General features: G+C 38.7%; 1 protein-coding gene across 6 annotated transcripts; it reads right to left on the bottom strand.

Moving 5' to 3' along the window:
* Positions 1-424: 424 nt before the first annotated feature.
* On the bottom strand, positions 425-27064 carry RWDD1 (RWD domain containing 1). 6 transcript variants are annotated; one of them, XM_058735055.1, is made up of 9 exons: positions 26366-27052; positions 25033-25160; positions 23878-23991; positions 18167-18232; positions 14893-15023; positions 9725-9868; positions 9229-9361; positions 8632-8694; positions 425-717 (listed from the first exon to the last, which is right to left on the bottom strand). In XM_058735055.1, exons 6-9 carry the CDS (start codon positions 9848-9850, stop codon positions 596-598), a joined length of 444 nt encoding a protein of 147 aa, XP_058591038.1. In that variant the 5' UTR covers positions 9851-9868; positions 14893-15023; positions 18167-18232; positions 23878-23991; positions 25033-25160; positions 26366-27052; the 3' UTR covers positions 425-595. The 6 variants fall into 6 exon arrangements, with proteins under 6 accessions (XP_058591038.1, XP_058591035.1, XP_058591039.1 ...); XM_058735052.1 differs by lacking the exon at positions 14893-15023 and having other exon boundaries at positions 26366-27064; XM_058735056.1 differs by lacking the exon at positions 23878-23991.
* Between the last annotated feature and the right edge of the window lie 247 nt (positions 27065-27311).

Below are 27311 nucleotides of genomic sequence, written 5' to 3'. Positions count from 1 at the left end.
TAAGGTCAGTGTTTAATAACCTCACCTGCGGAGGGCCTACAAGTGCACACCTTGGAATAACCACAAAGGATTCTGATTCAAACACTACCATAAGACTAAAGGCCTTTGTCATTCTGACTATATTCAGGTTTCTGGTTTTGCAAAGACTTAAATATATCATGCCCAAAGGCTAGAATTCAGAAGGCTTAATGTTCTCTTCACCTCTGTTCTCTGACATTTTATATTAATGACAACACTTAGAATCCAAAAGCCATCACTGTCTCCCACATAAAAATTCCAAGTTATTACAACTCCTTGTATATGAGCCCACACCTGTACACAGTAGCAGACTGTCTTCTAGTCTTAGTGTTATAGGCTGGATCTCTAACGCTACATGATTTTATATATATATGACCTTACTCCTAACAATAAGAGGGACTCAACATTTTATATTTGAAATTTTAAGGTCAGTTTATTAAGTTCAATGATGAAAGCTATCAGAAGAATATTCTCCTGAGAATTATTTTTTCTTAGAAAAAAAGAAAGAAAAATCAACACCTCAGCACAGCCACAGATGCTGTGGCAGTCACGCCTCTCTGCGGATGCGGATAGTCCATTAGTCAGTCAAATCGCTCTCTGGGTCAGCAGGATTGTAGTCCGGATCATCCTCATCATCCTCTAGCTCCAAGTCATCCATTTCCTGGAACAGAGATTCATCTACCTCCACATTGTTTCCAGCTGTAAAAGACAAAACATTTCACCTTCAGTCCTATGCTCAGGAGTAAAAGATGTAACGCACTGGCGATAGAAAACTTCTAAACGTGCCAGTGAGATGCCAGTGATGAAATCTGAAACTACTACTGCAAATCATAGTTACAATGATCTAAGCAGCAGAGACACAGTTTTAATTTTTTTTTAATGTTTATTTATTTTTGAGAGAAACAGAGTGCGAGCGGGGGAGGGGCAGAGAGTGAAACACAGAATCCGAAGCAGGCTCCAGCCTCTGAGCTGTCAACACAGAGCCTGATGCGGGGATCTAACTCATGGACCACGAACGAGATCATGACCTGAGCCGAAGCCGAACGCTTAACAGACTGAGCCACTCAGGCACCCCCTTTTTTTAAATGTTTATTTATTTAGAGAGAGACAGCAAAAGCATGCGCATGAGCGGAGGAGGGGCAGAGAGAGAGGGAGAGAAAGAACCCTAAGCTGGCTCCGCATGGTCAGCGCAGAGCCCGATGCGGGGCTCAATCTCACAATCCATGAGATCATGACCTGAGCCAAAATCAAGAGGCGGACATAACTGACTGAGCTACTCAGGCGCCTCAGAAGAGACACATTTTAAAAACAACTTCCTGCTTCCAGTTCAAATTCTAAAAAACCCCATTATAAAAAAAGCCTTCCTAGAATGAGTTATTTATGATGTGGCATTTTATAAGTTGGAGATGATGATATGTCTTGGATTTACAAGGTTGATTATTACTGACAATGGTGCCTGTACCAGTTTATCTCTTCCAACAGTGGCAGATACATACATCACCAAACTCAACTCTACTTGCTATTTAATTGATAGGTATAACTTGATCTTCACTCTCACTCAGTTCCCATTATAACTAATAGTATGCCTTTCTCAAATTCCAAATGTCTGAGTCCTACAGGAAGCAATACATAGGCCTTGCATTAAACATCTTTACTTTTCAGTTTGAAGTACATAAAGGTCAGATATTACAGTACTTAAATCACCAAAAATTCTTCATCTTCCTTTCCTATGAGACTCTAGTCCACTGACATTGAGTCTTGTTTCATGCCTATGAGCAACTGAGTAATAAAATACACTTTTGTAGGGGTGCCTGGGTGGCTCATTCTGTTAAGCGTCCAACTTCAGCTCAGGTCATGATCTCACGGTCCGTGGGTTTCAGCCCCATGCTGGGCTCTGTGCTGACAGCTCAGAGCCTGGAGCCTGCTTCGGATTCTGTGTCTCCCTCCCTCCCTCTCTCTCTCTCTCTCTGCCCTTCCCCCACTCATGCTCTCTGTCTCTCAAAAATGAATAAATGTTAAAAAAAAATTTTTTTTAAGAAAATCTACTTTTGTTAAGTACAGGCCAAAGAATAACTCACTCTCTCGGGGAGAGGCAGGGAAGGCTTCCCAGAACAGATGACATCTGAAATATCTTTACAATAAATTTGAACTCACTAAGAAGAAAAGGGACCAGATAAAGCAACTATAGGTAGAAGTATATGCAAAGGCAGAAAGAAAAATAAGACTTTGAATACTTCTAACCAGAACAAAAGATTCTTGAGGAAAAATATCTAGAGATATCATAAATGAAGGCCAAACAGAAGGATTGTATAGGTCAACCTTTTCCTCTAAGCAACAGAGAATCCTCAAAGGATTTTAAGGAGAGAAGTATCATGATTACACATCAGTTTTAGGAATGTCAGCTCGGGCAGTGACTAAAGGCAGTAAAAGAGAAAGACACTGAAGCAGGGAGACAATGTAAGAAACCACAACACACACCCAGGTAAAAAATGATAAAACCTCCACATCAGGAGGAAACAGCTTTTGGTGAGTGATTGGATATGAAGAGATACTTGGTCTGTTAGACACAGTAAGGAGTCAAGAATGAGTGAAGACAGTAAAACTTCTAAAGTGTAAGAGAGACTGAGACACACACAGCTTTTTGGTTCCAGAATTTCTCAATAACAGAGGAGAAAAACAAGCTAGTAACATGCGAGGGGGATAGATGAGGATATCCTTGCTGGGTCTGTTTGTTTGTTTGGGGGGTGGGGGGGAGTTGTTTGTTTGAGACTAACAAATATCTTGGAACCAGAATGCAATAAATACACAAAACAAAATGCTGAGTGTCCTAAGGGTCCAGCTCAGGTTAAAAACTATGATTTAGGGTGGAAGGGTTAAGACAGCAGAGCAGCATGAAGACCCTGAGCTTGTCTCAGTCCTTGAAACACAGCTAGATCAGCACCAAATCATTTTGAACACCTAGGAAATTTATCTGAGGATTAATGCAACAATCTGCAGAAAGTAACCCACAGAAATCGGCAGGTATGTGGTACAGGAGAGGTGAACAGGGGGAGAGAAAAGCCACGCAAGGTAGGGAGCTATTTTCGCAGAGAGAGAAGAGAAAAAGAAAGGGGGTGAGTGCAGCACATCAGGATTGTGCAAGAAAAGCACTCCCCCGAAAGTAGCTAGAGAGAAAAAGAGTGAAAATACTCGCAGGGGACTGAATAAGAAATCTGTTCACCTAAACCCTTGATGGGGAGAAAGGAGAGGGTGTCAATATCACCAGGATTCTGTTAACAGTGCAGCGCAGAATCTCAAGTTCCAGAGCTCCGTGCCTGGCATTGTTCTGGTGAGGAAGCAGGGCGAATCCCCAGGAGCAGGCAGCACAGTCTGAGGGGCCTGTGTCCCACACAGGGAGAAGTGTTTCTCCTGCTTGGAGAACATTTGGTAGCAGCCATATCGCCTCCCCATAAGCAAAAGATCCCAGCAGACCCTGGAGAGCAGTCACAGTCACTGATACTGGACAAAGACACCAGACTGCAGTGAAAACTGGCCCTAGCTGCGTGTTGCATTTGCCTTAATCTCTGAACCTCTGCAGCCGTGCAATCGCACGAACATCTTCTGGGGGTAAGCAGGCACCCAGCCATTGCTCAGTGAGACCCTCCTCCAGAGTTAGTGCAGGTCCAAGCCACAGGAGTCTCTCAAGCGTGCGGTTTTGAAACACAGTCTAATCTGAGATAAAACTCTGGAGGGAAGTGCCTGCCACCTGGCAGGCAAACAGCCAGGGTAGAGGCAGGAAGTGGACGGAGGCCTGAGATACAGGAGGAGTTTTTGATGGCAGGTCGGTGAGAATGCAAAGTTCCCGCGCCAGAGACTAGTGAGCTGGCTGAAGCCAATTCCACTTCCCAGGAGCACCCACGCAGATCCACCCCAGTAACCTAAGCAGCACCACCTAGCGGAGAACGGAGCCATTACATCAAGCCCCGCCAAATGCCCTCCAAGCACATCCCCTAGAAAAGCACAAGTTTCATTGTTGGCTGGTTAGAGTTTCATTAGCGTTTCATTGTTGGATGGTTATAATTTATTTGTTCGTTTTGTTTCTGTTTTTACTTAAATAGTTCTCTTTTTTCTTACTTTTCTTTCTCTTAGATGCGGAAAGAGAAAAATTTATTTTACTTTGTTTTTATTTTTTTTAATTTTTAAAATTTTTTTAAATTTAAATTTTTTTTAATTTTTTAAATTTAAATTTTTATTATGTTTCATTTTATCTTATTTTATTCTATTTTATTACACAAATTATTTTTCATTTTTAAATTTCTAACTTTTTTTTTCTTTCCCTTTTGTCCCTATTCTATCAAGCCTCTTTCAACAAGCAGACCAAAACACACCTCGGATCTAACTTCCTTTGTTTTTTCTTGTTTTAATTTTTTTATTTTATTAATTTTTCTTCTTCCTCCAAAATGACAAAACAAAGGAATTCACCCCAAAAGAAAGAACAGGAAGAAATAGCAGCCAGGGACTTAACACATATATGTTAGAGCAGAAATCAATGATATCGAAATCAAAAAAACAGTATAACGGATCAATGAAACCTGGAGCTGGTTCTTTGAAAGAATTAACAAAATTAATATGCCCGTAGCCAGAGTGATCAAAAGAAAAAGGAAAGGACCCAAATAAATAAAATGAAGAATGAAAGAGAAGCGATTACAACCAACACTGCATAAATATAGACAAGAGACTATCATGAGCAATTTATATGCCAACAAATTGGGCAATCTGGAAGAAATGGACAATTTCCTAGAAACATATAAACTACCAAAACTGAAACAGGAAGAAATAGAAAATTTGAACAGACCCATAACCAGTAATGAAATAGAATTAGTAATCAAAAATCTCCCAACAAACAAGAGTCCAGGGCCAGATGGCTTTCTAGGGAATTTTACCAAACATTTAAAGAAGAGTTAATACCTATTCTTTTGAAGCTGTCCCAAAACATAGAAATGGAAGGAAAACTTCCAAACTCACTCCACAAGTCCACCATTACCTTGATTCCAAAACCAAAGACCCCACTACAAAAGAGAACCACAGACCAATTTCCCTGATGAACACGGATGCAAAAATTCTCAACAATATACTAGCCAACTGCACCCAATAATACATTAAAAGAATTATTCACCACGATCACGTGAGATTTATTCCTGGGATGCAGACATATCAATATCTATAAATCAATCAATATGATACATCACATTAATAAAAGAAAGTATAAAAACCACATGATCCTCTCAAGAGATGCTGAAAAAGCATTCAACAAAATACAGCATCCTTTCTTGATAAAAACCCTCAATAAAATAGGGATAGAAGGATCATACCTTAAGATCACAAAAGCCATATAGAAAAAGACCCACCGCTAATATCATCCTCAACAGGGAAAAACCACGAGCTTTCACGCTAAGGTCAGGAACACGACAAGGATGTCCACTCTCACCACTGTTATTCAACATAGTGTTGGAAGTCCTAGCCTCAGCAATCGGTCAACACAAAGAAATAAAAGGCATCCAGATTGGCAAGGAGGAAGTCAAACTTTCACTCTTTATAGACAACATGATACTCTATGTGGAAAACCCAAGACTTCACAAAAAAAAAAAAAAAATGCTAGAACTGACACATGAATTCAGCCAAGTCACAGGATATAAAATCAATGTACAGAAATTGGTTGCATTTCTATACACCAATAATGAAGCAGCAGAAAGAGAAATCAAGGAATCAATCTCATTTACAATTGCACCAAAAAGCATCAAATACCTAGGAATAAACCTAACCAAAGAGATGAAAAATCTATACATTGAAAACTATAGAAAGCTTATGAAAGAAATTGAAGACACAAAGAGATGGAAAAAACATTCCATGCTCATGGATTGGAAGAATATTGTTAAAATGTTGCTACTACCCAAATAATCTACATATTCAATACAATCCTATCAAAATAACACCAGCATTCTTCACAGAGCTAGAACAAACAATCCTTAAATTTGTATGGAACCAGAAAAAGACCCCAAAGTAATGCTGAAAAAGAAAACCAAAGTTGGAAGCATCACAATTCCAGACTTCAAGATGTATTACAAAACTGTAATCACCAAGACAGTATGGTACTAACACAAAAATAGACACATGGATCAATGGAATAGAATAGAGAACCCAGAAATGGACCCACAAACATATGGCCAACTAATCTTTGACAAAGCAGGAAAGAATACCCAATGGAAAAAAAGACAGTCTCTTCAGCAAATGGTGTTGGGAAAACTGGACAGCGACATGCAGAAGAATGAACCAGGACCACTTTCTTACACTATACACAAAAATAAACTCAAAATGGATGAAAGATCTAAATGTAAGACAGGAAGCCATCAAAATGTAAAGAAGAAAGCAGGCAACAACCTCTTTGACCTTGGCCACAGCAACTTACACGTCTCCAGAGGGAAGGGAAACAAAAGCAAAAATGAACTATTGGGACCTCATCAAGATAAAAAGCTTCTGCACAGTAAAGGAAACCATCAGCAAAACTAAAAGGCAATTGATGGAATGGGAGAAGATATTTGCAAATGACAAAGCAGGTAAAGGGTTAGTATCCAAAATCTATAAAGAACTGATCAAACTCAACACCCAAAAAACAAATAATCCAGTGAAGAAACAGGCAAAAGACATGAACACTTTTTCCAAAGAAGACATCCAGATGGCTAACAGACACATGAAAAGATGAAAAGATGCTCATGAAAAGATGCTCAACATCACTCATCATCAGGAAAATACAAATCAAAACCACAAGATATCACCTCACGGCTGTCAGAATGGCTAAAATTAACAACTCAGGCAACAGATCTTGGCAAGGATGCCAAGGAAGAGGAACTCTTTTGCACTGCTGGTGGGAATGCAAACTGGTGCAGCCACTCTGAAAAACAGTATGGAGGTTCCTCAAAAAATTAAAAATAGAACTACCCTACGACCCAGCAATTGTACTACTAGGTATTTATCCAAAGGATACAGGAGTGGTGTTTCGAAAAGGCACATGTTTACAGCAGTATAATCAACAACAGCCCAAGTATGCAAAGAACCCAACTGTCCATCAACTGATGAATGGATAAAGAAGATGTGGCGCACACACACACACACACACACACACACACTGGAATATTACTTGGTGATCAAAAAGAATGAAATCTTGCCATTTGCAACAATGTAGATGGTACTAGACTGTATTATGCTAAGCAAAATAAGTCAGTCAGAGAAAGACAAATATTGTATGATTTCACTCATATGTAGAATTTAAGATACAAAACAGATGAACACAGGGAAGCAAAAATAATATAAAAACAGAGAGTGAGACAAACCATAAGAGACTCTTAGATACAGAGAACTGAGGGTTTCTGAAGGGGCGTTGAGTGGGGGGAAGGGCTAAAGGGGTGAGGGACAATACGGAGGACACTTGTTGCGATGAGCACTGGGTGTTATATGCAAGTGATGAATCACTAAATTCTACTCCTGAAATTATTATGATACTGTATGTTAACGAACTTGGATTTAAATTAAAAATAAATAAAATAAAAAGAAACATGATTTAGCAGGGAGGCCACAACAAAATTTTTTTTTATTTTTTTAGAAGTTTATTTATTTTTTGAGAGAGAGAGAGAGAAAGTACGAATAGGGGAGGGACAGAGATAGAATCCCAAGCAGGCTCCAGACTGTCAGCATGGAGTCCACTGTGGAGCTGGAACTCACAAACCATGAGATCATGACCTGAGATCATGATCCGACCCGAAGTCAGATGTTTACCTGACTGAGCCACCCCAGGGGTACCTCAACATTGCTTCTTAACCTTTTCCAGGAGCTAGTCCAGGAACAAGGTTGAAAGACCAGAAGCTGTAGTACCCAACTGGCAAGACAGGCACGAAGAAGGCTAATGAAGTGAAGAACTCTAGGATGCTATCAGAAGTGTGACTGTGTATTGAGCCCAATTTAAGAAACACACAAAGGTCATAAGCTCTAGGAGGGCAGGGAAATTTGTCGATATTGCTATATCCTCAGCAGCCAGGACAATGCTTAGCTTATACTAGGGGTGCAATAAATATCTGTGTATGGATGAATAACGGATGGACAGAAAAATGAAAAGGAGTAAAGTCTAAGATAAAAAGAAGAAGGAAAGCACAAGGAACTAAATGTTCCAGATAGTAAGAATTGTACGAAATTTAAGATTTTTGGTTAGAAGGCATGAGGAGTTTCAGATTTGAGGTTTTTATAAAGTCCCATGACCATGAAATACAGTTTCCACAGATTTCTGATACTAGAAATTTGAGTAAATCAGGTGTTACAGAGGCCTGGTTTACTAGTTATTAGAGGTGAATGTAACCATAGCTATTTACGGCTATCTTTGATGTTGTTTAACTTACCAGAAAACTTTAAAAAATACATTGCTATAGGTTAGTGTATAAATTGATAAAACATTACAATTTATTCTTCAAAATGTATTTGACTATAGTCTTTGGAGAAAAATTTTACACTAAGTTAGAACTTTGATTTTCATGGTTTAATATTAAAAATAGTGGATTACACACACATGGAATTTTAGTATTATCTTACCATCCTCCAAAAACTGGATATCAGATGTGTCAAGATTATGGTCTGTTTCAAATAGCTGTTTCCCTAAAAGAAATAAGTATGTTTAATTTAAACATGCCTTTCCTCTATGTTCCATAGTTTCCCATGTTTCCAAATTTTCCTCCATCTTCCCAAACCCTTTAAAAAGTATAATAATCCAAGAAAACAAGTCTGAAAACTTATTTTTGTAACTTCTAATAAATGTATCAACTCAGTAAGTAGCTAAGAAGCATGTGATATGTATTTGCATTAAAATGGAAGAAGTGAAAACCCAGTCTGCTTTAGAGTCCTAGAAAAACAAATGCATTGGACTCTACCACTCCTAATGCCTGTCAGATTCTGAAGGTCATATAGCAGCTGTATCTCATGATCTATCCATTGTAATATTTAGATCAAAGATAAGCCATAAAAATTAATTATAATTATAAACAAAGAAATATCATCATGCAGACAGAATGCTTTCTTTTTGTCCTAGATCCCTAAGTACATTCTTTTCTTAAAGAAATTTGTCTATGTGATCATCTTGCTGTGTAAGAATTAGATAACTGGAGGGAAAGTCTGGGGGAGGGAGTCTCATACCACTTAATTTATTTTTTCCTGCTTGCTCTTCTTCTTTCATTCGTTTCTTTTTAATTTCCAAGAGTTCTGCATCAAACTTGGCCTTCCAACTTAAGAAATTCTCAATTGTAACAGGAGTGCCATGAAATAATTGCTTAGAAAATAAAAAAGACATGCGGCCAGATGAGACATTTATAATTTATAACAGAATTGTAACTTATAAAAAATAATGTACAGTTCTCAATTTTACCTGCATGAGCTCTACTAACCTTTAATAACTGATTATTAATTAATTACTCATGCTATGTAACCAATGCAGTGAGGGACTTCTAACATTTTACTTAGCAAAGCCTAAATAAAATTTACTTTTATTTTGTGATTGCCAAAACATGTACTGAAATTTCCAAAAACAAAAACAAAACCAAACCCACCGACTAACCAAAACAAAACAAAACAAAACAAAACAAAAAAAACAGATTAAAAGAATAATGAAAGAAAATCCAGCTTTATAATATACCTTTTCAGCTTCCTCCGCTTCTTTTTCTTTTTGTTTCTTTTCTTCTTCTCTTCTAGTTTTTATCTGATCTACTATTTCATTTAATTTTTCTTGCACAGCTGTCACTAAAGTAAAGATCATCACCATACCAAGATTTTCTTCTGCCTATGTAACCAAAAGAAACAAAACAAAGGTTGTAGTGAGAAACATGCTTTTCAGAAAAATTAAAAAAATTAAAAAATGAAAAATATTTCATTGTTATCACTAAATCCCATACATTTATAATATGATTACTAATTCAGTTGCACCATAAGTCCAGACACTTGGATAAATGATCATTTAAGAAGTGAGCACAGATATACATGTAGATGAATAATTATATATTAAATTTTAAAAGATATGTAATTTGCTACAACCTAAAACTGTTAAATAATCATAAATGTAGGTGGAATTCAGAAAACATTTTCCTACAGCAGCTAGTAATATGAGTTTTCTAGCATATTTTCATGATTTTAGATCTTTTGAGGTACTTTAAGAGCTATGGGAATAAACTGAACTTTGAGGCCAAAGTGATTTTCTAATATACAATAATAAAGAATGTAGGTACTTTTGTGATTTATCTTTACCTACCTTTTTTTTCTTCAGTTTGACATGGCTTAAAATCAAATATAAAGGCTCTCCAACTCATGAAAGGGGTCTATAGTTGCCCTTAAACAATACAGGTTTGAATCGCATGGGTCCACTTACATGCAATTTTTGTTTTCAATAAATACAGTATAGTACTGTAAATGTATTTTGTCTTCCTTATAACTTTCTTAATAAAATTTTCTATAGCTTATTGTAAGAATATAGTATGCATGTAGTACATATGTCATACAAAATATGCATTAATTGACTATTTATGTTATAGTTAAAGCTTCCTGTCTGTTAATAGTTTTGGGGGAGTCCTAAGTTACATGCAGATTTTCGACTGTGTCAGTGACCCTAACCCTCTGTGTTGTTCAAGGGTCAACTGCAATTCAAAAGCTATCCGGAAGGTGGTCATTTCAAAGCAGAATAAAATAAAACAAGATACCTTGCTTATCCACAGAAACAAAACACACATGCAAAAAAAAAAAAAAAATCCAAAATATACAAGCCAGAACCTTAATCCTAGAAGCAGAAGAGATTTCCAAACATTCCTTTGACAGGCTGGACTCAGCAGCATCTGAGTAGGTATTTCATCTCCTGGGCCCTCTGTGAATACAAGGCTTCAAGCCAGCTTCTCTTCCCTGGAGCTTTTCTTACGGTGTGTCTGTCCATGCTAACTATCCTAAACCTGACACTAAACAAACCTCTCTCCCAAAGACCAAATCCATATTAAAACTACCCAGTGGACAGCAATATGACATCCCAAAGGCATGTCAACACTGAAACCATCATCTTCTCCAAAAAACCTGTTTGGGTTCTCTAACTCAGAGAACCAACCATCCACCCGGCATGAACACTCACGTCACATCATAAATTCTATCACCACCTCTAATCTATTCTTAAATATCATTTAAGCCTGCCTACTGTTCTCGATCAGCACGGTTATTACCCTAACCCAGGACACCATCAACTTCAACTTCGAATATTACAAGAAAATCCTAACAGGTTTTCTTAAAACCTGTGGTCTTGTCACCCCTGACATCAACTTCTCTGGCCACTCAGTACACACCCAAAAGTGATCTTGTCAGTCTCTTCGTTAAAACCCCTCAATAGTTTCCCAAACCCACTGGCAGCAAGACCATAGTTTTAAAATAGTTCAAAAGACCCTTAGGGAATTAATCGCTTTAGTTCCATCATATAGTATCAATAACCCCAAATTTCTAAGCTCAAGAAATTTAGTATGACTGAAGTTCTGGAAGGAAATAATGAGCTCTTCTCTCTCACTTACATGACACTTAACAAGCTTGCTCCTCTACCTTAAAACTCTACTCTTTATTGCCTGGCAAACTCTTCCTCTTGAAAGCTTCTCCAGTGCCTCAAGCCTATGTCCACTCTTACAATCTTATACTTCACCCATCACAGCACTTTTCACACAGAATAATAATTTCCAATGTGCTAGTCCACATTCCTCACCAGAACATAAAATCTATTATAGGGAAGACTGTGTTTGCCTTAAGTCACTTAATCTAATGCTTAATACATTTCAAAAACAAATCCCAGTAGGATCTCTTTTTTAACAACCTAAGTATTCCAATAGAAAAGCAAAAAAAAAGGGGCATGTGGGTGGCTCAGTTGGTTGAGCGTCCGACTTTAGCTCAGGTCATGATGCCACAGTTCGTGAGTTCAAGTCTTGCATGGGGTTCACAGCTGTCAGCACAGAGCCTACTTCAGACCCTCTGTTCCCCCCCCACCCCCGCCCCTCTCCCATTCATGCTCTCTCTCTCAAAAATAAACATTAAAAAAAAAAAAGAAAAGCAAAAAAAGAATCATTCATGGAACTAGAAAACTAGAAGTCACACAACAGATTTCCCTATCACTACTAACTAAAGAATTTCAAATTATGATTCTACACTATCTTCCATCTTGTCATCATTTTTTCTTTCCAAATGAAAAAATCTAATGTTAGCAGATGGAGGCAGATACCTCAAGGGCTACAATGAGATCATAACATGGTACAATCATTTTGAAGGTCAATTTGGCAGTGTGTATAAAATTAAGTAGGCATAACCTTTAATCCAGTAATCTTACTTATAGAAAACACTGAGCTAGTATACTCATCAATAATATACTCTTTTCATCTATTCAAAAAATATCTAAGTGTCTACTATGTGCCAGGCACTAAGGACTCAATGGAGACTCTGCTCTAAGGATTTAAGCACCTGGGTGGCTCAGTCGGTTAAGTGTCCGACTTTGGCTCAAGTCATGATCTCACGGTTTGTGAGTTCAAGCCCCATGTCGGGCTCTGTGGTGACAGCTCAGAGCCTAGAGTCTACTTTGGATTCTGTGGCTCCCTCTCTCTCTGTCCCTCCCCACTCACGCTCTGTCTCTGTCTCTCAAAAAATGAATAAATGTTAAAAAAAAAATTTAAGGGGTGCCTGGGTGGCTCAGTCAGTTAAGCATCCGACTTAAGTCAGGTCATGATCTCAAAGCTCGTGGGTTCAAGCCCCACGTCAGGCACTTTACTAACAGCTCGGAGCCTGGAGCCTGCTTCAAATTCTGTGTTTCCCTTTCTATCTTCCCCTCCCTCACTCATGCTCTCCTCTCTCTCTCTCTCAAAGATAAATAAACATTAAAAAAAATTAACAACAACAAAAAATTTTTTAAAAAGAATGTTCAAAGACTTAAATATTAAATCAGGCAAAAATGAGAAGTAATTAAGTTGTTTCAAAAAAGATGTGTGTAATTACACATATAGTGAAATTCTATGCGGTTATCAAAAATGATTCATATACATGTTTACTTAAATGGAAAGATACCCACATATATTGTTATGTGAAAAAAAGGATATTATGATACATTATGTATAGAATGATTTAAATTGGGGTAGAAGAGGGGTATTATGAATAGAAGCATAAGAAAAAAAGTCTGGAACTATATCACACCAAAATGTTAATAGGTAGTTCTACCTCACTGGGAAGATGAAGAGTATTTTTAATTTTCTTCTTCATGAGTTTCTGTATTTTCTGGAGCTTTAATAATATGAATTTATTATTTTGATAACTAAAAATCAATACTATTTTGAGAGAAAAAGTACAAATATTCCCTCAATACATCTGATCTCAGCTAAGTAGGAGAAAGAGATCAAAACTTTTCTGAAAGGAAGGAGCTGGAGTATAAAAATATAAAACACACAGAAAGCAATCACTCAGATCAAATAACTTACATTAGTATATGACTGAATATAAGCAAGCATATATCCCAGGTTCTCTGCAATGTCTTAAAATGAAGCATTTTAAGCCAAATATTAGAATTAGTATAATTTCATACTGAGTGGCAGAGTGAACACAGCCCAGGATAAGCATAAATTCATGTTTAATATATCTTCTTTTACTCTTCATTCTCTAATAGCTCCAGATATTTTTCAAATATCAGCATTCAGAGGGCAAACAGTCCTTGAAATATAGCAGTCACATTTAAGGTATAGACAGGGCTTCTGTCAACTCTTGTTAGAAGAAACAAACAGTACTAGGACTTCTGTTTATAACATGGTGGAGTTAAGATTTTACGTGTCCTCCCTACTTCCTACTTTGAAGAACCCATGAAAACTCTTGACCCAAGCAAGAGAGAGCTTTAAATACTGGTTAAAACCAGACTGCAGGTAGCCTATCCCACCATAGAACTAGCCAAGAACTTTCCAGTACCCATTTTTTCTTCCATACACCCGCGCCCCCCACCCCCCACCTCAGAGGGATCATAAATCCTTGTTGCTGCTTGTAAGCTTGGGGAGAAGGAAAGATAAGAAGAAAACAAAACAAAACAACCACCAGTCCTCACCCCAGATTACAAGCAACTAGCCTGCAACAGGTCAGAGGCGTTGGGAATTTTAGTTTTTTTTAAAGTCAGAATTTTTAACCACACATGGGACTGGAAATTCTGAGAACCACATCAAAACTGCATTTAAACTTAAAGTACCTATTAGATATTTTATTAACTAAAAGTCATGAGGGGACACCTGGGTGGCTCAGTCAGTTAAACGTCCCACTTCAGCTCAGGTCATGGTTTCTTGGTTTGTGAGTTCGAGCCCACATAAGGCTCACTGCTGTCAGTGCAGAGCCAGTTTTCAGATCCTCTGTCCCCCTCTCTCTCTGCCCCTCCCCCCCACATGCATTCACTTGCTCTCTGCCTCAAAAATAAAGAAACATTTAAAAATATACTTTATAAGTCATGAGGCTGACTGGGTTTCAAACCAGGATATAGGCACAACTTTTCTTACTCAAATTTTAAATGTATAATGAGACACAAAAACTAAAAATGTTTGTGAATATATATATATGTATGAATATATATATATATGTATATATATATATATAGAGAGAGAGAGAGAGAGAGAGAGACAGAGAGAGAGAGAGAGACAGAGAGAGAGAAACAGATACATCACAAATTCTCCCTGTTCAGTGTACTGGTTATACATATTTAATAGCATTTTCTAACTCTTAAAATTAATGTATACTCTTTAATGCCAGTTAAAAAAAATGCTATTACAAAACTTATTTCCTTACCTGTAATGCTAATAGTTTTAAAATGTCTGAGACATCATTATCTTCTAGATTTTCCTGGGAGAATATTTCATAAAGAGGGGCTTCATCTGGGTATTTTTCACTGTATGTAAACTTGAGGGTAGTCTGGACAGCTAAAGACATAAGAGTTTGAAAATGAATATCTTACAATGTAAAGTGCAGAGAAGTCACCATCTTTGTTGAATCAATCATTAATTTACAATGTGTCAATGAAAAGTAGCACAATAGATTTTCCTGCAAAGAAAAACAAGGCTACTATGAAATCAGACAGATAATCTAGGATAAATAACATATACCACAAAGATAAGTGAAAATAAATCATGGGAATAAAAAAAAATCACCTCTAACACATGAAATACATTTATTACTTACGAGTATTTTACCATATTGCATGTCTAAGAAAGAGAATGAATAAAAGCCTCTCTTTTTGAAATCCTCCTTGGGGCTCCTGGGTGGTTCAGTCGACTGAGCATCTAACTTCGGCTCAGATCATGATCGTGTGGTTTGTGAGTTCAAGCCCCGCGTTGGGCTTTGTGCTGACAGCTCAGAGCCTGAAGCCTGCTTTGGATTCTCTGTTTCCCTTTCTCTCTGCACCCAACTCCAACTCACACTCTGTCTCTCTCTCCCTCTCTCAAAAATAAATATTAAATAAATAAATAAATAAATAAATAAATAAATAAATCCTCCTTAAGACAAACAAAAGGCACAGAATATAACACACAGAAAAAGTACTACCTAACAACGTGGATGGAACGAGAGTATATTATGCTAAGCAAAATAAGTCAGAGAAAGACAAATCTCATATGATTTCACTCATATGTAGAATTTAAGAAAAATAGATGAACATAGTGGAAGGGAAGGAAAAATAAGATAAAAACAGAGAGGGAGACAAACAATCAGAGACTCTTAAATATAGATAACAAACTGGGGGTTGATAGAGAGGAGGTGGGTGGGGGGGATGGGCTAAATGGGTGATAGGCATTAAGGAGGGCACCTGTTGGGATGAGCACTGGGTGTTATATGTAAGTGACGAATCACTAAATTCTACTCCTGAAACCAACACTACACTGTATGTTAACTAACTTGAATCTAAAACAAAACGAAAACAAACAGAAAAAAAGAAGAAGTACTAACTTGGGCTCATTGTCAGGCCCTATCAGAGCCAGTTCCCAGGGCAGAAGATCTGGTGTTAGCCCTGGAGTCTTTATTTCTATCTGCACAATGTTAGCAGGGCATTGTTAAGTGGTTGCTGCTAGATGACATGGTTTTGAACTGGATGGTTTGACAGGTTGTCTGAGACACTTATAACCTGACTCATCTATACATTGTCACTTCTTTTCACCTGTGTCATGCATACATCTGATACTTGTATAGGAGTGAGATTCTCACAGGCACATCAGTGCAACGTATCTCTCTACAGCCCAGTCTGGTGAATTCTCAATTCCACCAGGCAATTTGCAACTAAGCAGCAGTGCTTAACATTCTGTGTTAAAACTTATTAATCACAATGATCCTTTGTCTATACTTTGCCTTTCTTATAACTTACATTTTAATTTTTTTTTTAAGTTTATTTATTTTTGAGAGAGAGAGAGGCAGAGCACAAGTGGCAGAGGGGCAGAGACAGAGGGAGACACAGAATCTGAAGCAGGCTCCAGGCTCTGAGCTGTCAGCACACAGCCCAACGTGGGGCTCAAACTCATGAACCGTGAGATCATGACCGGAGCTGAAGTCGGACACCCAACCATCTGAGCCACCCAGATACGCCACAACTCACATTTTGATTATTAAAACCTAATTTTGATAATTTTAACTCAAATCCAGATTCCTCTCCATGAAAGGGAAAAAGAAAAACCTTAAAATATGCAGGTTTGAGATTTTCTTTTAATTTTTGTGTATGATGTCAAAAAAGAATTTTATGAGTCAATGGATATAAGAAACACCGTTATCAGGTCAGTAAGGATACGGTGTCTTTTGGCATTTTCTCTTTTTTTTAATTACCATATTTCTAATTTTATTGTTAGAATAAGAACTTTTTAAAATATTTATTGATTTTACTATATGATGTAATAGATATTCATTATAGAAAATTTAGAAATACATTAAGGGAAAAATAAAATCAATAATAATCCCACCATCAGAAAGAGATCACTGTTTCCTTTTGGGGATATTTAAAGTATCATAGAAGTATTTTTTTAATGTTCATTTATTTAGAGGTAGGGGAGAGGCAGAGAGAGAGACAGAGAGAGAATCTCAAGCAGGCTCCATGCCCAGAGCAGAGTCCGACATGGGGCTTGATCCCACATCCGCGAAATCATGACCTGAGCCGAAATCAAGAGTCGGAGACCCAACTGACAGCCACCCAGGCACCCCACCTTAGAAGCATTTTTAAAAAGATAGGTTAAAGTATCTTCTATGTATTTATTTACATTTCAAACAAAACATAAAAGGATACTCATGTCGTATTTGAGATTCTATACATAAAACCCATATATATAAATACATATATAAGTAAATGACTATATCCAACATCCTTTTAATTCAGACTTTAGTAATATCTCGGTGCTAATCTCATTTTCAATTGTACAAGACAGATTTAGAGTTATCAAATGATACCACTATTTGAGTGGTATCATTGTAGTTGTATCAAATGATACCATTAAAATTACTGACTGTTCATGGAAGTGGTAGAATTTTAACTGACTAACTTAATGTTAAAAAAAAAAATCCTTGGGGTTAACACCAACTTACATGAAGTTTTTACCAAATTCCAATATTAACTGAACTGCACTAAAAGTGGAAATGAACTTCAGATGCTCCCCCAACATCTGCCACGTTTAAATCAATCTATTTAATTTTAATTTATTGGTTTTATAGCTGCTTTGTCTTAGTTCTACAGTTGGCTTTTATCTGGCTTTATGTATATACACATTTAGTATATGTGCTGCCGAAGCGAGCACAATGTATATACACATTTAAACATCAGTACAACACCCATCCTAAAAAGAGAGAGAAAAACATGAAGAGAGATATTTATTCAGTCTATTTTATAACAGCAAATGTCCAATAAGCAATCTAAATGCCCAAAGAGGAGAAACAATCATAGAAAAATAAGTCGCTCAATGGAATACCACATAATCACTGAAATATGTGTGCATTCGAAGTCTTGTTTAGGGCTATAATCCTGACTACATATAATCCAGGACTACATTCCTGAGAGTGACTTAGGAAAACCACAAGTATTTTTGGTTGGACTTACTTTCATCATTTTCTCCAGCCTCAGATGTCACAGTAATGGTGAAACTGGGTGGATTTTCTGATAATACTGTAAGAAAATATACACAGAGATTAAGTTATTAAGATGCTTCCTAAGGCAAATGTTTTTATTTATTAGCAAAATATCACTACCAGGTTCTGGAAACACCCCAGTCTGTAATTCCACTTCCACAAATACAGACTAAACAGAACATTCAAATGATAAAACACTCATAAATTTTCTATTTAAACCTAGGGTTACCTTTAATTTGGAAAAAAAAAAAATACCTATAGTAGATACACTCTTGGAGTTTTATCAAACCAATTAAAGTAAGTAGTTTACCTTTTACTTCAAAATTTCCATCTATACATAGAAAATTGTATTCTAAAAACTTCCAAAATGGAATGACAAAAAAAGTTTGATGTTTTCATCAGAAACTACCCACTGATATTCAGTATTATCACTAATTTTTAAACTTATATACTCTAAGATATAATTCAGAATCTCCATGACAAACAGTAAATATTAATTTGTTAAAGTTTGTGTTTTCTACCTCTTTCTTCCCCATCATCCCTAGAACCAAACTTTATTCATTCACCAATTATTGAGTCTCTACCATCTTTCACCGAATTACAAAATGAGCCATGAATCCAACATCAAATTGTTTACAATTTGTTAAGCAAGTCAAGACATGCAAATCAACATTTATATAAATAAGGAAGTGTTATATACCATTTTATAGCCTGATGCCTACTTGATACTACAGTATCTGTTTACATCTCTTCCCCCACTAGAATACTATACTATGAGAGCTCCTAGATCAGTGCCTGGCAGATCCAGAAATTCAATAAATTCCGGCTAAACAACAGCGCTAAACCAATGGAATGAAAGTTGAAAAGCAAAATCAAATTAAATTTATATTCAGAAACATTAGAAGAGTAAACAAGAAAAATCCAGGCCACCTGTGATTGCTGCTGAGCCCCTGAGAAAAGCCTGTGCCTCACTCCAGCCCTGAGAAGCACTGGCCCCTGTCAAGGCTGGTAGCAGCTCAACAAACTCTTTCTGAAATGAAAGGCCAAGGAGATCTCTGAAGAAGTCACCAAGGAAACTACTCAGCTTTTCCTACTCAAGAACTTCTGAAGCCTTCCTAATTATTCATGATCAATAAAGCTTTCAAGACATATGCCTTCATTTTAATTGAAGTTTAAAAGTACTGTACTTGAAGCACTGATGAACACCTAAGATTACTATAATAGCATTTGTCAAGAAGATAAGCCTCTCTGGACTCAAATTTTTTTTTTTAATGTTTACTTATTTTTGAGAGAGACAGAGACAGAATGTGAGTGGGTTAGGGGCAGAGAGCGAGGGAGACACAGAATCCGAAGCAGGCTCCAGGCTCTGGGCTGTCAGCACAGAGTCCGATGCGGGGCTCAAACTCACAATCTGTGAGATCGTGACCAGAGCCGAAGTCGGACATTCAACCGACTGAGCCACCCAGGCGCCCTTCTGGACTCAAATTTATTTTAATAGGCCTCGAATAGTCCAGGCCATGCTAAAAAGTCCCTGAAAGTTAATTATAATATAAAGCTTTAATAATAGGATTGACCCTACTTTTTTTTTTGACAAATGTGTGCAAAACATATTAGATATATTTCATTCCTATTTCTTCCCATGACCAACTTTAGCATTTACATGTCATAAAATGTAAACATAACAACTATAGAAATAAGGGTTCAACCCAATGATATCCCAACTTATTACCATTTTTAGGACTCTATTAGGCTATAATTTAAGGGTTTCCTAGTAACAACAGCTAACATTTATTAAGCATTACTTTGTGCCTGTTATACTACGCATTTACATAAAGATCCTTTAATTCTTACACCAAGACCATGATTCTATAATGTTACCGTATTTCACCAAATTTAAGATGCTACCAAGTATGAGATGCACCCTACTTTATGTACTAAAAAAAAAAGATCTGCCAATTAAACTACAATATGTAATTGATTATAAGACAAAATTCATATTTCAGAGATGTTAAAACATAAAAACGTCTTACAGCCAATTAAATATAGCATCATCCCAATTGTATAGATGTGGAAACTGAGATAAAAGAGCCTTTAAATAATCTGCCCAAGGTTATTCAGCTAGCAACTGGAAGAATTGAATAGACAATAGTGAGTGTCATGTAAAAAGAAAATATTTTTTTCAGCTGAGAAATTCCAAAGAAGTCATTTGAGCTAGGCTGTGAATTAAGGCATACTGGTAAGTAAAGATGGAGAAAAATGTAGGCAACAGTAACACAGCAGCAAGGGCATAATGAGGCAAAGCTTAAGGAATACATATGGAACAAGAAATTATTCCATTTGGTGAACGTATACGTGGTGAAAACTAGTTAAAAATACAGTTGATGTGCTCGCTTCGGCAGCACATATACTAAAAAAAATACAGTTGAAAGTTTCATTGTGGACAATAACAATTTTTCTTGCAGCAGCAGTATGGTCAGAATTGTACTTCTAGGTTCATGTTGTAGATGAGAGAGCTGCCCAACTGGTGAAGGTCCCTGAAGTAAAACCTGCAGCAGATGCTACCCAACCTAGGAGGTCTGTCACATGAGTGTGAAATAAACTTCTACCTTGTTTGAGCCAATGCAAAAAAAAAAAAAAAAAGAATTGTACTTCTAAATGTAGGAAGATAAGTCTAGCAACAGAGCATAAATTGGAAGGACAGAAACAAGACTAGAGGCAGGATGAAAGTAGAGAGCTATTAAAATCATCCCAGCAAGGTTAATGAGGTTCAGAACTAGGTCAGCAGCCATGGGAATAGCAGGAAACAGGGAGGACTCTAAGACGGTGATAAATGACATTCCAAATTTGCAGTCAGAGGAGGGTAGTGCCACTAATAAAAACAAAAAATACAAAGGAAAAATCAGAGGTGATATATTTAAATGACACAGGGAACTTTCAACTGGAGACAGTGAGTATGCAATATGCAATCAGAAATTGGCAAATGGAGCTAGAGAGTTGAGTTTGAATTTAATTTGGGGTCAAACACACAGAGGTGATAGCTAAAGCCATTAGACTAAATGAGATCACCAGAGAGAAAATAGAGAAACAGGGCCAACACCAGCTTTGTAAGGAATCCTAAATTTGAGAAACACAAGAGGAATAAGTGCTAGAAAGAAAAAGAAAAGCAGCAACCATGAGAGGTCAAGACAAACTCAAGGTAAGTCTATTTTATTTGTGAAGCCACTCCAACTATTGAGATCCAGGCCTAGCATGGCAGTGTCTACAAAGTGTACCCTATGTGTCTGTGTAGCTCTGTCAGGAGGAAATGGGTGATGGACCCCACTGGCCCTACAAGATCAGATCTAAATCCCTAACAAGGCCCTCTGTAATCTGGCCTCTGCTTACCCGACAGCTCTCACTTTCCATGACTCTCACTTCTTATTTATGTTCTAGTAATACAAAGCCACTCTTGCTTTGAATGCATTTGCTTTCACAGAGTCCTGCTTCTGCACATGCTGTGCCCCGTCCCCCAGTTCCATTCACTTGTTAGCTCCTCATCACCCATCAGTTCTCCAAAACAATCAAGAATCTCCCCTTTTCTTAATGCTCTGGCTGCATGCCATATATTCCTCCAGGAAAGAATCATCACACTATGTTGTAAATTACTTATCTGATGTCTTTTCCCATTAGACTGAGATTCTAACAATGTATACAATAAATATTTGGTAAATGAGGACTTGGGCATGCTAGCAAGAACATCACTGAACTGCCTGACCTTGGGACAAATATAGAATAAGGTGGCAAGACAGACAAGAAGCTGAAAAATTCTCAATCCATGAGAAATCACGATGAGAGGCATGTTCAGTAAAAGAACCGGAATGAAGAACTGCAGGGGTACAAAGTTTATGGACAGAAAGAGGAATTTCTGAGGCCAGTCTAAAGATGGTATTTACATGCTCCCCTGCAGTTGAAGGAAATGGAAATCAAAACTGTTCGGGCGCCTGGGTGGCTCAGTCGGTTGAGTGTCTGGCTTTGGCTGCGGTCGTGATCTCATGGTTTGTGAGTTCGAGCCCTGCGTCGGGCTCTGTGCTGACAGCTCAAGAGCCTGGAGCCTGCTTCCGATTCTGTGTCTCCCTCTCACTCTGCTCCTCCCCCAACTGATGCTCTGTCTCTCTCTCTCTCTCTCTCTCTCAAAAATAAATAAACATTAAAAAAAAAGAAAAAAGACCAGGAATTATGAAGCTACGTCATTAAAAAAATCAGCAACTAAGATGGTAAATTTCTAGTAAAGAGCATCTTATATTTGTTGTAACAGTTATAGAATATTTGCACATACATTACTCCTCATTAAACACATAAGAAACCAAAGCTTGGAGAGGTTATATGATTTGTCCAAAGACACAGAGCTAATAATATCCACTACACGAAGCTGCCATTACAGAAAAAAAAAAAAAAAAAAAAAAAAAAAATGTGATCCAGGAGCAACAAAACATATTGGAGAACGCTACTAACATCCCCCAATATCTACTCACCTCATCTTCTAGTTATACCATTTTTAACTGAGCATATTAACCACCCAGAATAAAGACTACATTTCCCAGCCTCCCTTCCAGTTAGGTCTCACCAAGTGACTATCTGACTAAAGTTCCAGCTAATGAGATGGAAGCAAATAAGTTCTTTGACAGCTTCCAAGAAATTTCCTTAAGAAACTGCGGTCTTTTTTTTTCCCCCCCTTCATTCCTTTATCTATCCTACTGCCTGGAAAGGAATGTGAGCATCTTCACCATGAGGCAGAGACTACATCTTAGAAATTACAGGGAACTAAGAAGCAGCCTGGGTACCGGAGGAATTCCTGGACTGGAGCTATACAACTATCTTTTATGTGCAAGAGCAATAAAACTTCCACCTTTTTAAAACCACTGTTATTTGAGGTTTTCTGTCACAGCTGAACCTAATCCAAAGGATGGAAGGAAGGAAGGAGGGAGGGAGGGAGGAAGGAAGGAAGGAAGGATGGATGGATATTCCCAAGTCTGGAGACTAATGAAGGGATGGGAAAGTTACTTAATTGGATTGCAAAGATGAATGATTCATCAGCACCTAGGATCTCATGAAGGAATAATTCCACTTCAGTGCATTCCTGTAAGTTGGGATATAAATTAGCCTTCACTAGAATACCAACTTCCACTACTGTAAGTGGATCAAAATATTTTTGAGAAAAAGAGTAAGACTGTTGCACATAGTAGAAGGAACCAGTGGAGGAGCAGTACAAATGTTAAGTGACAGTGGGACAGATGATGGTAAACTGGAAAGAATTAAGGACAGAAATAATGGAGATGGTAGCTGAAAGGTTCACTAAAGGGATACACAAATGACATCAAGGTTTTCACAAAGAACCAGACAGCCCATATTAAAATAAGTCCCTTTGGTTCTTAGGGAGCGTCTGTCTTAGAAAAACTACTCTTAAAAGATGACTTTTAGAGATGACTGCCCCATCTCTAAGATGCAATTATAACTGTTATGTGCTCATGGATACTATTAGAGGTACTGACATAAGCAAATACAGAATTATGTACCCCTTTTTGAAGACCAAACAGATTCAAGGGAACTTGACTTTTGGTTAGCCTGAAGCCAACCAATGTGTTTCAACAAAATTCCCCATAGTCAGATTTTGATACAGAAATGGAAATAACCAAATTCTACTACCTTAGCAGGGCCTTGTCAAGTGAAGCACTACTGAAGGAGAATGTGGTATCAGAAGAGTCCATTTATATTTTGGAAGACTAGTTGTTAGGAGGATTGGATCAATGTGCAATCAAGCTACAGAACAGGCAAAAAGAAGAAACTGTATTACGATTTGTTATAATTCACAACAAATGCAACACTGGACCAAAAGTTCTTTGCAAATATTCAAGCAAATAAATTCTGGGGCCAGGCTAGGTCTATGTGGCTAGGATTGTAGGCTGGCTGAGATTGTGCCTCTTAAGCATCCACAAGGAGGTCATGACATGCTTAACAAGGGCTTCTCTGTCAAGCACTAAGCGATCTAGTGGGGGAAAAAAAAAGCATATCTACTTCCTTAATCAACAGCATTGAGCATTTACCAAATCTAGCATTAAATGTGATTCAAAATGAAATTAGAAAGCTGCCAATTAGTGTTCCTTGGCAAACTGACACAAGCCAGCTCTTTCTTAAACCTGGTAGGAAAATATGAAATCATCAACACAAAAGAAGGTTATAAAACAGTGAACCTTGCAAATCCTCATGATTTCAAAAGATCAAACATGAAAGCACTGTACTCCAAATTCCTCTGCCTTTTCCCTGAGAGGTTTCATAAACAACACAATCATGAATAAGGGAAAGTTTCTGCAGAACTACAAATCAAAACATCTTATTGCAAAGTTTATAGGAATGCTGGTAGGAATTAGAGACAGATGGGCTCAGCTGATGCTGCAGAATACTTAAAGGCATCAAAGATTTGTAAACTGTCTTTCATTACCCTGGCTCAGATTCCTCAAACGCTTTTGCATCTGACAAGAATGTCACACACTGAACTGCATCAGAGCTTAGTACAATTTGAAAGAACCGTAAGATTGGTTTAGGATTAAAAATGGATCACTTTTTAAAATGCTTCTATGCACGGTATTTAATAAGGGATACCTTATGTCCATAGAAGAATAGCACATCTTTATACTTTCTTAACTCTGCCTACACAGTGCCTATCACATTTCCAAATGTACTAGAAATGACCAAATGTCACAGTTAAGAATATATCTGACAACTGACCCTACATTCTATTTTATTTAGACATTGACATATAAGCAAGGATAGAGAAGGGAGCCAGACTCCATACACACTCACCCAGTTAATGACACTCTCAAACCCCTCTTCACTCATCCCCTTAACATCCTCACAGCACAGCTGTACTGCTGGAGAGAGAGAACATGAACAGGACTGGAGCTATACAGGGGTAGTTGAGAGACATCTGCCTGTTGGCAAAGCAGAACAAAATTTGCTACCGTTGCAAGCAGTAGGTGGAGCTAAAAAAAAAAAAAAAAAACAAAAAAAACTAAGCTAAACAAGAAAGGGAGAGGGATTGGAGTTAAACATCCCTTACATTCTGAATTCTGACCATCAGTGATGGACAACAGTCAAAGGAAGGGACGGGGAATGTAAATCCCACAAACCTAGGTCACACATGTTAATTTTACTTGATCGCTTCTCAAACACTAAGTGTAAAGGGAGAAAAGCCGTATCGATATGGTCGTCTTGCTGCACTTTCAAAATCATCTGAAGCAAGGCTTAATGCAGACAAATTCTCTCCCTGTAAAATGCACCTAATGAGCCTCTCAGTATTTCACATTAGCCCAACCTATCAAGTAATCTTCTGCTCCCCCTTATCTCAGCTGGAGCTAGATCCCAAGTTCCACATGTCTGCAACGCGAAGGAACAGGAAAGGGGGTTCAGACCTAACTCTTAGTACCAGCTCTGCCGCTAACTTGCTAGCCAGACGCAAAGCAAGCCACTTTTCCTGCGCCTCCTAGATGCCTTGCTTGTAGCAAGAGACATCTAGGCTAGATGTCTAATATTCCTTCCTAAAAACCTGTGAATCTGCAGTGGAGCTAAAATTTGTGCCACATCATTCACTGGGCATTTGCAGAATACCAGAATATAAAGAAAACGAGAAAACTCCAGGGACAATACTACTCTCAGAACTGATTCTGGGTAACTTTGAGAACAGCACTCTGAATCCCATAAACTTTAAAACACCATCGTATGAAAAACAGCTTCTACCCGAGTAAAGGTGAAAATGTGAAAACTGACACCAATGCGGCTCTGGAAAAACTACGCCCACTTGGGAGTATCTGTTTTCGTGTTTCTCACTAAATTTCGGGTTGCTTAAGTTACACAGAAACCAAAGTGCACTCGACTCAATTCCAGGCCTGACACTCTCCAGGGACCTCGCCAGCCTCTTCTGGACTTTCAGATTTCAGGGAGTAAGCGGAGAAAGGGAAAAGCTGTGCAGTTACCCCTAAGTGCCTGAACACGTCGGGAGAAGAACATGAAGAGTAGCGGGCGAAGTGGCCACGCGGCCTCGCTGTCTCCTTCTCCATCCCTGGCCCGGGAGGCCGAGGGCTCCGGCCCATCCCACTCCACCCCCGGGCCGCTCCCGGCCCGCAGCCGCGGAAGTCACCTGTAAAGGAGTCGGGGTAGATGGACTCCAGAGCCTCCAGCTCGTTGCGCTGCTCCTCGCCGTAATCTGTCATCGTGGCCCTCGCTGCTGCCCATGGACCGCCCAGCCACCCAGGCGGCGCGCTGCAGCAGGGACCGCGGCCGCGCCGGGAGAGCAGGCCGCGGCCGCACGGGCGCAGGCGCAGAGTCCCAGGCTGGGAGGCCCGGGGCCCAAAGCCAGGCCCGGCCTGCTGAGCAACAGCCCTGAACGAGGCTTCCGCCTGCTCGCTAGTTCCGCGTTCGACTCGTTAGGCCTGGCCAGCGGAGCGATGAGTAGCCGCCCGTCCCACTGCCGCTTGGGATTTGCTGGGATGGTGAAGGCACCCGCTCTGGCATTCGCTACGGACACGTAGGGGCCCGTTCCTGGGCTTTTCAGGGCCTGAGCCTGAGAAGCCACTCAGCGCGACATCCTCGCTCGATGAGTCTAGACTGAAAGCTGGCCACGCGTGTCGAGGCGGGACGAAGTCGCTGCAAGCGGGAGGAGGTGGCTGCCGGCTGGGCGCGTCCACGAACTTCGCCATTTCCGGTTTCCGGTTTGCGACCCTGTGGCCGCGGAGGGGCAGACAGGTGTACTCCCTACGTTAGCTAATAGGTCCTGGTGATTTGTGCCGTCTTCGAACCTCCCAGTTCCTTGGCATCCCACGGGAGTTGGGCGACAGCCCGAGACGAGGGTAGACTGCAGTGGGCAGAGATTCCGGAGGAGTCGGCCTCGCTGCTGAATAGCCAGTTGCAGTGAATCCAGGGGGAGAAATTGACTGGAAGTCCAGAGAGCTGGGTTCTAGATTCAAATCTCTGGGCTTCACTTTTGAATTTGTAGAATGAACGCGGCTGGACACAGTTTTGAAATGTCTGTGATTTATTTCTGCCAATTGATGAAGGGACTGTAGATTATATAACAGTTTTGATAA

Source organism: Neofelis nebulosa, chromosome 6 (genome assembly GCF_028018385.1).
Source record: "Neofelis nebulosa isolate mNeoNeb1 chromosome 6, mNeoNeb1.pri, whole genome shotgun sequence".
Classification (NCBI taxonomy): Eukaryota; Metazoa; Chordata; class Mammalia; order Carnivora; family Felidae; genus Neofelis; species Neofelis nebulosa.
Note: the sequence above shows the minus strand (reverse complement) of the source record. Positions and strands in the feature narration are given on the sequence as shown.

What these genes read in the sequence shown, in the direction of transcription:
- RWDD1 (XM_058735051.1), bottom strand. Translation starts at nt 26,438, where the DNA reads ATGACAGATTACGGCGAGGAGCAGCGCAACGAGCTGGAGGCTCTGGAG. An exon ending in AAGCGGAGGAAGCTGAAAAG is followed by an intron (nt 9,362 to 9,724) that starts GTATATTATAAA and finishes TTATTTTCTAAG; the next exon opens with CAATTATTTCATGGCACTCC. An exon ending in AGGAAAAAATAAATTAAGTG is followed by an intron (nt 8,695 to 9,228) that starts GTATGAGACTCC and finishes TATTTCTTTTAG; the next exon opens with GGAAACAGCTATTTGAAACA.